At 42.7% G+C, this 11594-nt stretch overlaps 1 protein-coding gene across 1 annotated transcript; it reads left to right on the top strand.

The window, feature by feature from the left end:
- Nucleotides 1–212: 212 nt before the first annotated feature.
- On the top strand, nt 213–7327 carry slitrk3a (SLIT and NTRK-like family, member 3a). The gene is made up of 3 exons (XM_028419672.1): nt 213–298; nt 902–990; nt 2601–7327. The coding sequence occupies exon 3, from the start codon at nt 2659–2661 to the stop codon at nt 5368–5370; it is 2712 nt and encodes a 903-aa protein (XP_028275473.1). The 5' UTR covers nt 213–298; nt 902–990; nt 2601–2658; the 3' UTR covers nt 5371–7327.
- Nucleotides 7328–11594: the final 4267 nt, after the last annotated feature.

Genomic DNA, 11594 nt, shown 5'->3' with positions numbered 1-11594 from the left:
GAAGTGAATGGGCACAAGTCGAGGACTTGCATTTTAAGCAAACTGCTCAGAAAAAAAGGGGGAGACGAGAAAGAAAGGGAGAGAGTCACCGGAGAGTGAGGGTGTGAGAGATTGCATTCCTATCACGTCTTCATTTCTCCTCTCTCCTCTCTTCAGCCACTGAGAGAGGGTGAGAGAAGAAGGAGAGAGAGGGGGGGAGAAAGAAAGGACGAGCAAGAGAGAGGGGGAGAGAGATCTAACAAGATTCAAACTAGTGGTCTTTTCCCCCGATGCTTTCCAATTGCAGTGCGAAACTAAGGTGAGTGTAGGCTGCTCCTATGTGCATGAGTATCATGTGGGGATTCTTAGGCAGATGTGTGCGTAGATGTCTGTGTGTTTCTATGCTTATTGGCATGTGAATAGCTTTGGATTTCAAAAAGAGGGGACAACAAACGCTCTTCATATCTCGGGGATAGCGGATCTTAGGGATTCAGTGGACTGATCAGTAGCTGTTTGTTCTTTACTCACCGTTTTATTCCTGCCAGTGTCACGAAAAGAGGCTGCTGCATTATGCTTGGCATGTATTTCAGTAAGCGCTCTGCTCCCTCGCTGTGTTGACAGCAGGGTTATTTTTGGGGGGAAATTCAGTAAATCACAGCGGGTCTCTCGACCGCTCGTTAGACTAGAACTTGTTCAATAATATAATTTCTCAATAACTTAGTTTGACATAAAGTGAAATCTCTAAATCCTCAGATTGCCACTCAGAATGAGCAGCACTTTTAATTTAGCCGTGGATCATTCACATGCGCATCTTCCCTCCTCAATGTCCTGCTCCCTCTTCCCTTCTCTCCCTCTCATTTTCCTCCTGCTCTTCTCTAACGGCTCGGTCACCCTCCCGTTTCTCCGTTCTCTTTCCTCACAGCCCGGCATCAGACGGTGAGCGGGACGCACCGGGCAACAACAGGACACAACGCAGGAGGAGGATATGTGAAGTTGGAATCCCACAACTAAGTACGTATAGCACCTGATTTGATACACCCCAAAGGAATATAACACACCGCGCAACATTTTCGATTCATTTAAATGCCATTATTACTTTTTTTGACATTGCATCTGCGTTTTTTAATCGCAAACATGGAATCGGAATCCACAAATCCTGGAGGATTACGCATGAGGAGGAACATAAAAAAAACAGTGATTTTTGTGAATTTTGAAGCAGGTAGATCCTATGAAGGGATGTTTTTGTCATTTTTAAATTCATTTATCTTTCTGGCTGCATATTTTTGGGATTACAAAACATTTTCTTTTTTATTTGTCCATGGCTGGGTTTTTGTTTTCAGCACCATGGACAGCGCCTCTGCTCAGGCAGACGGTCCCAGCGTATCTCCTTTTGGATTTTCAACACCTTCTTTTGAACGGACAGTGGTGTATGTGTGCGTGTGTGTGTGCACGTATGAAAAGTCACAGCCTACAGGAAAGATTTTCAGAGGCAGTGTGTGTGTGTGTGTGTGTGTGTGTGTGAGAGAGAGAGAGAGAGGGAGAGAGAGAGAGAGTGAGTGTGTGAGATAGAGAGAGGGAGAGAGTTGGGGGTGGCTCTTATTTGAAATTCGAAGCGACATGAAGAGGTCTTTAACATTGTTTTTGTCGTGATTTCTTCATATGATTTATATCTACGCCGGTCGGATCTACTAAAACACTGCCTCGTAACTGCGCTCCTCGGAACAGCAGCTTCGCCCACTGCACTTTTTTCACTTGTGTCGCTGCTCCTCTAATCCTCAAACGGCATCACCGATTAGAGAAGCTACTAGAAGTTGCATTATTTGTTTTTTAACAAATGGTAGATTCTGTTACAACGAATTAACCTACTGTTTCCCTATTCAGCGAGTTTGTATGTGGGATTGTATTATAGAAAAATAAGTCTAAGGTGAACAACTTACCTTTAAATGTTGAACCTATTGCACTATTTTTCTTTTCACACACTTATTGTCGGTCCTTTTAATTGCCATTTTTACACTGCCAGGTATTCATTGCTGGCAATATGCTATAGTGTGCATAATCTTTAGGTTAAATTAATTCTAAGGAGACGTAGTCCTTAGTTCTGGGCTGACACCTTTTTTGTCCTCTTACTGTTAGACCTTAAGTGCACCTACCCTCATTTCCTTTGCGCTTTTCTGGATTCTCATTTCCCCAAAGAGGGATTTAGGTCCCTGTTATGTAATGAATACAGCAGAGGGACAGTGTCTTCTTACCGGTAACCTCACACGCCTGCTATTGCCTTCGTTTATTCATGGCGATAAGCATCTCTAGGGTGATTTATTGCGACCTTAGCAGCATATCTGCTGTATAATAAATGACATTTCTGCCTTGTGAAGTTAGCTGTTTCTGTTTCCAGGTATCATAGAATCTATCCAAGAGTGTCTGGCTTATATTTTGTTTGAAATATATCCAGCAGTATTGCATAAAGTAGTCTGCTATGTCATTCTATTATTCATTGGTATTCATTTCAAAGCTACTTCTACTCAAACTAATGCACTCTTCCTCGCCTCTCTCTTTCCTCTCTGTATATACTTGTGTGTGTAATTGCTGCCCCTCTTTCTCTCGCTCTCTGTTCTTCATTGCAGTGCTGTGAAGTGGCTCTGTCCCTGGAGCCAAGACTTCATCCCCTTGGTGTCAGCGAGGATGCTGTGGGTTACCTTGCTGAGCACCATAGCCCTAGGATGGACCACCCCGATCCCACTACTAGAGGACTCCGAGGAGATCGACGAGCCCTGCTTCGAGCCCTGCTACTGCGAGGTCAAAGAGGGCATCTTCCACGTCCACTGTGACAGTAAAGGATTTACAAATGTCAGCCAGATTGCCCAGATATGGAGTCGGCCCTTCAAGCTCAACCTGCAAAGAAACTCCATGAGGAAGCTTTACTTCAACAGCTTCCTCCATCTTAACAATGCTATATCCATTAATCTTGGTAACAACGCCTTGCAAGATATCCATGCTGGAGCATTCAATGGCTTAGGAATACTCAAACGTCTGTTTCTACATGAGAACAAACTAGAGGTTTTCCGGAATGACACCTTTCTGGGATTGGAGAGTTTAGAGTATCTCCAGGCAGACTACAATGTTATCAAGAGGATTGAAAGTGGTGCATTCAGGCACCTACACAAATTGAGAGTTCTCATACTAAATGACAATCTAATCCCTGTGCTCCCGAATTATCTTTTTCGGTCTGTGTCACTCACACATCTGGACTTAAGAGGAAACAGACTAAAGACATTGCCGTACAAAGGCATGCTGGAGTACATAGGGAGGAGTTTAATGGAAATCCAGCTGGAGGAGAATCCCTGGAACTGTGTGTGCGAGATTGTCCAGTTAAAAACATGGCTGGAGAGAATCCCTTATACAGCCTTGGTGGGAGAGATCACATGTGAGTACCCATTCCACCTACATGGGAAGGACTTACGTGAAATCAAGCGCAGTGAGCTCTGTCCTCTGCTCTCTGATGCAGAGATTGAGGCCAAGCTGGGAATACCCCGGGTTCCATTCAGCAATGAGAACACGTGGCCTACTAAACCTTCCTCCATGCTCTCCTCTTTTCACAACACAGCCTCTTCTGTGGAAGGAAGGGAAAAAGTTGTCAAGCCTACCAAACGTCCTCGACCAACAAAGAACCCCCCAACACCTCGTAGCATCTATCCAGGCAACAACCAGCCTCCCATTGCTGGTTACCAAACACGGCCTCCTATCCCAATAATCTGTCCGGCTGGATGTATTTGCAACCTTCACATTAATGACCTTGGACTAACAGTGAACTGTAAAGAGAAAAGCTTTCACAACATTTCAGAGCTCCTGCCGCGGCCTCTCAATGCCAAGAAATTGTATCTCAGTGGGAACCTAATACAGAAAATCTACCGTTCTGATTTCTGGAACTTCTCAAGTTTGGATTTATTGCATTTAGGGAACAATCGGATATCCTATGTCCAGGAGGGCGCCTTCATCAACCTACCAAATTTGAAAAGTTTATATCTAAACGGGAATGACATTGAGCGACTCACTCCTGGGATGTTTAGGGGCCTTCAGATGTTGAGTTATCTTTACTTTGAGTATAACGTCATTCGTGAGATACAACCCAACTCCTTCTCCTTAATGCCAAACCTCCAGCTGGTTTTCCTCAATGACAACCTGTTGCGTTCCCTCCCCACAGATGTCTTTGCCGCAACCAATCTTGCTCGTCTCAACCTGCGCAACAACTACTTCCTTTACTTGCCCGTACGTGGCGTTCTAGAGCATCTGACTTCCATTGTTCAGATTGATCTCCATCAGAACCCCTGGGACTGCTCCTGTGATATCATCCCCCTCAAGCAGTGGCTAGAAAAGCTCTCCTCTGTCATTGTTGTTGGAGATGTCATCTGCAAAACACCAGAGTTTGCTTTTGGGAAAGATCTGCGCTCACTTGAGGTTGAGGTCATCTGTCCTGAGCTTAAGTATTCATCCGGCCCTTCACCAGCTTTACCAGGTGGGGATGACCTCACCACAGGGAGCTCTGACATGGGGGAGGCAAACAGGAGAGGAGCAGTCCCCCTGTCTGTTCTCATCCTCAGCCTGCTCATCCTCTTTATCTCAGCTGTGTTTGTAGCTGCTGGACTTTTCGCCTTCGTACTTCGCCGCAGGAAGAAGCTGCCATTTCGGAAACGTTCGGAAGTAGATCTGACAGGGATCCAGATGCAATGCAGGATTTTTGAGGACCCACCACGACAAAGCAGCGCTGGGAACACCGGCACACCAGAGAAACCAGCCCCCAGTCTGCACGCACACTCTCACACTACTCACACACATGCTCACGGCCACGTTTATGATTACATCCCCCACCCTGTGACTCAAATGTGCAACAACCCCATCTATAAGCCCAGAGAGGGGGAGATAGCAGAGGAGGATAGAGCACAGTTTTCAGAGAAGAAAGACAATGGAAGCAGCAGCAGTAACTACAGAACCTTGTTAGAAAAAGAGAGAGAGTGGACCCTGGCTGTCTCCAACTCTCAACTCAACACCATCGTTACAGTCAACCACGCCACGGCTGACATGGCAGGTTTCCATGAGAATGGAGGACTCTGCCCTACAGTGATTGACAGTCAGAGGCCCACGCCAACGGTGGGCTTTGTAGACTGTTTGTATGGGACAGTACCCAAACTAAAGGACATGCATGTTGCGCATGCACACCCACCAGGCATGCAGTACCCGGACTTGCAGCAGGATGCACGGCTGAAGGAGACATTGCTTTTCACGGCGGGGAAAGGCTGCTACCCCGACCCGTCCCAAAGCGATTACCTCGAGTTAAGGGCCAAACTTCAAACCAAGCCGGATTACCTCGAAGTCCTGGAAAAATCTTACCGGTTTTAACTCTAACCCATGGAGAACAAAACAAAACACAAAGTCAGCATATTCACGTTGCCACCCTCAAAACAAATCCACCCAAAACCAATATACAAACAATTAACTTGAAAAAGCAGCATGATATAAAATGATAAATATTATATTACAGTCACAATGTTTCCCCCCAAAGTCATTTTGGAGGTGAGGCCATTCTCAGATATTTCAATTAAGTGCCTTTTTTTCAGAGTAGCCAGCAATGTCAACAGCCGTTATTTTTATAATATATAAATATATGCCCACAAGAGAGCAAAAGAGGAACAAGAGGGGCACTGGGGAATACAACATTCAAACCATCCTACATCTCTCACTAAAATCCGTTTTTATGGAGTTACAGCGATGCTCTACCAGTTACCATGAAGACGCACAGGAGCTGGACGTCTCCCTGACTTTTTTTTTTCCCTTTTCTTTTTCTGTCTCTTTTACCCCTGACTAGGATGTACAAACACCCGGAGGCCATGCACATAAAGTTTGTAGGAAATGATCAAAAGAGAGAAAAAAAATACATATATTAAAATGAACTGCAGTTTGCTGCATGCACTCACTTCAGTGCAGGAAGTGAGAGGATTTACTCAGAACTATCACATCACATTATGAACAGAGATACTGCAACACATTTACAGTTCAGTGTTCTATTTAATTTTTATATCTTATTAATATGGTTATTACTATTAATGAGGACTTCTGTCTATATCAGGGTGCTTCTCGTTAAAAAAAAAAGGATGCGCCGACGCACGGATGGTAAAACATTTGTGAATATTATTATGAGACAATGCCGAAGGTTTTCTGGATATTTCCACACACTTTGTTAAGATCCCCCCCTCCCCTCTCCCTTCCTCCATTGCTTCTGGATTCCCCATCGCCACCCACTAACGGCTTTGTAGGAGGCACTTTTAATGTTTTCTCTCTCACAAAGATTTGAAGAAAAATGTGCATATATTTATTCTGTAATTTCAGTGAAGAATTTAATTGTAAAGGTAATGTTAAATCAATGTATAGTGATTATGCGTCTGGTATAGCCTTCTTAATAAAAACAAACTCTTCAATCAAACAATGAAAGGGTCAATGCCACGGCAACCGGAGAGTATGGAGCTGCTGCTGATAGGGTGTGTATTTGCTGTCCTTTTTTAAAAAGACATGGTGAAGCTGTGGTTAGCCATCATGAGATGAGCCTGCTGGAGGTGGAATAACAGGATGCTAGACAGGAATGTTGTAGAGGGCTATAACCATTTTACTGATTAGTACCAGATTTTTTTAAGTTACAGGGTAAAAGGTTGTAATAACCACATGTTCTTTTGATTGTTAGTTTGCACTGAGGTATCCTTCTATGTTTTGCTTTTAGTTATCTTTTGTTTTTTATTGCCACTACAGTACTGGTCCTAGCCAGACATAATCTGAAGCTTAAGGAAAACACAGTGCCAAAACAAGTCAACCGAAGGCTGCTGATTTTTGTAGTGGATGATATAAGAAATGATACCAAATCAGTGAGGCATGATGCAATTATCAGCTAGACGGGTATTGCTGATGCAGCCTAATGAACAGCAATTGAGAAGGTTTGTAAAAACGCGATTGGAAGACGCTCTTTGAATTTGCACATCTAATTTCTCCTGACTCCCTCCACAGTAGCAGTGTGGATTCAGTCCACTGGAGGGCAATAAAAAGTTGTTCAGATTTATTTCTGCATTTATAAGATTGGATGCAATTATAAAGTATTGCACATACAAGTTCTCACACATTTTCAACCAGCCATTGATCAAAATGGTTAATTTTTTCACATTTTTTCTGAGCTGGTCAACACTACACACAGCTATTTTTTTCATTTTTGTTCTGAACTTTACTGGGCTTTACTATATCACTGTATTAATTTGCAGTAGAATGTCCCTTCTCATATCCTGAATAAGTTCGGTATGGGCAGACAAAAAGGAAAAGAAAGGGAGAAAGAAGAGTAAATATGATATTAAAGTACAAATTACCTGGTGAAATTTGAATTTGGAGTAAAAAAAAAAGATGCAATCAATGTCTATAAATTTGTGAATATTTATGGATGAAAGGTGCATTCCTGTTTTGTTTTGAAATGGGCATGATGATGCTTTTTTTCCCAATAGGTTTACTAGGAGTGATGCTGCTCAGTTGCAATTGGGTGTTACAGTTTCTCTCTATGTGTGAATTTTCACTAAGTGGAAAATATGTAGCAAACCGCATACTTTCCTGTTAAACAGAAACGCCCCTTAGCTAGTATAGAACAGTCATCAGTGATCCTGTATGTAAGCTTGCACACTATGGAACACTTGCCCTGTGTTTTGTTCATTGTTTATTTGTTTCTTTTTTTGACAAATTATTGTTGCTCAAATGAGTGAAGGTCACCTTCATATAAAGCCTTTAAAAGCATGGTTGCATTACATCAAGGCTCTTTTGTTGTTTTACATCCAAAACAAACCTGCTGTACCCCTCAATGTTCTGCTGCCTCACCTCATCTGTCTATTCCCCTTTCCCCCCCACATACACACATGCAAACGCACCTTTTCTTTCCCCTGACCATAGACTATATGGTCAGCATTTTTAGTGTGCACTCAGTTTGATTAAAACATAATGCATTACTGTGTTAACCCCAACCTTTGCCACCATAACGCCCCCCCCACCTACTCTTGAATGAATGAATAAATAAATAAAGTTTTGGGATCATTGATAAATTTGCTTTATCTTGGCAACCTCTCATCCTCCACCTCTGTCACACCACCCACTATAATATTTCACAAATGAGTGCTGGGCTTTGTCCCGTTATCCCATGCTGAGTGGTTTTATCCCAATAAATCCTCTTGTTATCCTGCACTAATATCTCCAAGTGATTTCATACTTTGGTGGGATGTTAGATAAAGGCAACCAATGGGAGTTATGTCTGGTTAAATGCTTCCTTGTGTATGTGTGTGTGTCTGATGTGAACACTCTCGGCTTCTTCTAATCTTTGTCTGTTATATCATTCATATTTAAATTTCACAGTGGAGTTAACCTTTCCTTCAACATCTCTTGAGGTTTGACAAGACTTCAGTACGGTAAATGCAATGTGTGTTTTTCTTTGTGTCCTTTTTCTTGCGTCTCAGTCCCATACTGTCTTATTGTTTATTTTTCTCTTTGTTGTCTACTTAAGTCTCTCTGTTTGGCCTAGAGCTATGTTTGTATTGTGATCCTCTATTTTGGCACAGAGTGTTGGCTCCTTTATGCACTTTAACTTCTTAAGCCTTGGTTAAATCATTATGGTAAATCATTAGTATGTTGAAAGAGTAATTTGTTGTAGATGTTGCCAAAGGTTTAATTTGTCTTGACTTTAAATCTTCCCTACAGCTCTGAAACAAAAAATAGCTTAAATGTACTGTATACCTTGGCTCTGCTGCATGTCTGCCCCCACCCTTTGAAAGGCACAGACCTTAGCTTATTAAGATGCTGCATATTTTGTGTTGGATTCCTAACAACTGATGGGTACTTTTCTGGCACAGCTACACTGATCAAGGAACATTAACCACACTGGCTTTGCAAGGCTTTCTCCTGGAGCTGGTTTTACTCTCATTAAGTTGAACTGTTAAGAAAGCTCGGCAGATGCTGAATGCATTATGCAACACACAGCTCTGTATCAGCTGGCTGATTTAAACCATAACCATGACATTGTTGTTTCACATTAACTCATTTAGGGGATATCATAAGCTTATTAGAAAAGCTTCTGGAGGCTCTCACAACAGATTCCAGACATTTGTCTTCAGTAAATATGTGTGTTTTGTGTGTGTGTTGAGTGGATTGGAGTCAGTAACCTGAAGGTGACTGTGTGGATGGCAGGCACACTTTTTAGGTGGTCCCTGGGGGATACGGTTTTATGTGTGGTGTAGTGTTATTTTTACTTCTACCCCACTCCTCTGGCATTGTTTGTCCAGGATTTGTTGTGGCTTCTGGTTGTTGCTTAGCTGGTGTGGGGCTGCATTGGCACAGTGAAAGAAGGCTGCTGTCCGTTGTTATACATGTGCATGTATGAGATGGTTACATAAATATGTGTTATTTTCTTCTGCACTTGTTTGTTGATCGGTATTTGCAAATCTTAATTAGCCCATCCCTGTATTTCAAACGCCAGCACGAAGTGAACAGTGAGAGGAATGAAAATGTGAGGAATGGATCAGTTTGAGAGCACTATTGATAAAAGAGCACAGACAAGCGGCTTAGGGAAGGGTGGGAGAACATGGAGTCATCAGTAGAGGATTGTGAAGTATGTGCCACTTTGGAAGTGTTTCTTTGCTCTTTTGTGCCTAAAAGAAGCTGTAATTGTCCAATTAACCAAAGCAGAGAGAGAGAGAGAGAGAGAGAGAATGTTGGGAACGGATTAAACCGCATTGTGACCATTTATACTTTGCATTTTCTCCAGCTGTGTGTGTGGGGTTGTGATACAGTATGCTTTCTCCATTTGGGGAAACAGGGAATTATCTCCAGTTTGCTGAAAAAGCCAATCTGTCTCTGACCATGGTGCTGAAGTTGCAGTATATTGCAGGTGCTGCACACAAAAAAGGCAGGTTCCACTTTTTGAATCGAGTGTGTTTGTGTGTGGCGGGGAACACTCTCTCAGCTGTGTGTGTGTGTGTATGTGTGTCTTGGAGCTTATCAGAGTTTTTCTGTGATTATGCTGATGGCTCAACTAACTTCTGGTTTTCTTTGTGGCATCATAAAGTGCTGTGTTTAAATCAGTGCAGTGAGCCCAGTGGTAGTTTTCCTGCTGTATGTTGTAGTCATTCATTATTCGTGCCACACTGTGTACCGCACTGTACAACTGGAATAGTCTGCAGAGGACTAACTGTGTGAAGATAAAAATTAAATATAGGACTATTGAAGAACAGAGAAGTTAAATAAAGACAATCCAAAAGAAGAAAACAGAAGTACCCTGACTGGTTTCTTTAGTCCTGCGATGAAAACCCCTTAAAGACATCACTCAACTGTGCTGCAGTGCAGAAGCTCGACTGACCCAGTATGTTGAAAGAGAGAGGGAGAGAGAGAGAGAGAGAGAGAGAAGAAAAGGGTGCAGAAAGCGCTAGAGTGAGTGTGAGGAAGAGAGGGTGATTCTCAACCCTCTGCTACTTCTGCTGCCGTTGGTGCTGTAAAGCTCTGCATTGTTTGCTTGGTGAATTTTGGGTCCCCTGAGACTGTGGCCCCCTCTTCTGTCTGAAAAAAAACTGCAAGTTTGGGGAAAGTTGTGCAGCTCAGCAGTGTGCTATATATGGTCTTAGCTTTTGTATGTAAGAAGGTTTAACAAATATGTGTCGTTATCACTTATTTCAGGCTGAAGGGAGGCGGGGGGAGGGGGGAGAACAGGAGGCGCAATTTCATAAAATAAAATATGGAGCATAGTGTCCCTGGCTGGTGTTCTGAACAGCCCATTTCTCTCTTTGTTCCGCAGTGTGGGGCCTACTTTGTGTTTGAGAATGGCCTGTAGTGAATTTTCTATGGAGTGCTGCAGTGGTCTTCTTCTCATTCTCCTCCTTCTAATGAGGTGACATTTGCACAAAGTCACTTATCGCTACCCTCCCATGACTTCTAATTTCATGTGGTTTTGCTCTTCAGTTAAACACATTTTTACTTTTCTTTTTTTCTGCAAGCCCCCCTCCCCCCCTCCCCCTCCTCTGTGCATTTACCTATTCTTGTATCTCCTATATAGTACACAGACAAACTGTTGACCTGCTGACCTTCACCTGTATGGCTCAGCTGGGTAATATTCCACTGACACTACTTCAGCGTTGTAGTCTTTTGCTTTAGCTGACATGATACGGCTGTTTTTTGGGGTTTTTTTTTTGCAGTGTTGTCTGCAGGGACAAGGCTAAGTGTGTGTTTGAGTCCATCTATTTGTGTGCATGCTAGCCAGGTGCATGGGTGCTTTTTAGAGAGTGCTGCATCACATTTATAAGTGACCCAAGAGAATGGGCCAAACTGGTTGAAATAAAAGTAGAGCAAATAAGCCAACTTCCAGGCTTTGTTTTGGACAGTCAATATTGAATCTTTGCTGTTTATTTGAAAGGCATCTGTTGTGCTGTGCTGAGCAGTTTACAGAATATCACCCGCATTTGGTGCCTTCTATTTATTTCCTTAAATGTGGGCAAATATAATGTTAAACACTTTTAATCTGAGGTAGAAACATATATCCTTTGATTTTTTTGACAGTATTTATGGAA

The sequence above is a fragment of the Parambassis ranga genome, chromosome 13 (genome assembly GCF_900634625.1).
Source record: "Parambassis ranga chromosome 13, fParRan2.1, whole genome shotgun sequence".
Classification (NCBI taxonomy): domain Eukaryota; kingdom Metazoa; phylum Chordata; class Actinopteri; family Ambassidae; genus Parambassis; species Parambassis ranga.
The sequence above is the reverse complement of the archived record's forward strand: the minus strand, read 5'-3'. Positions and strand labels throughout refer to the sequence as shown.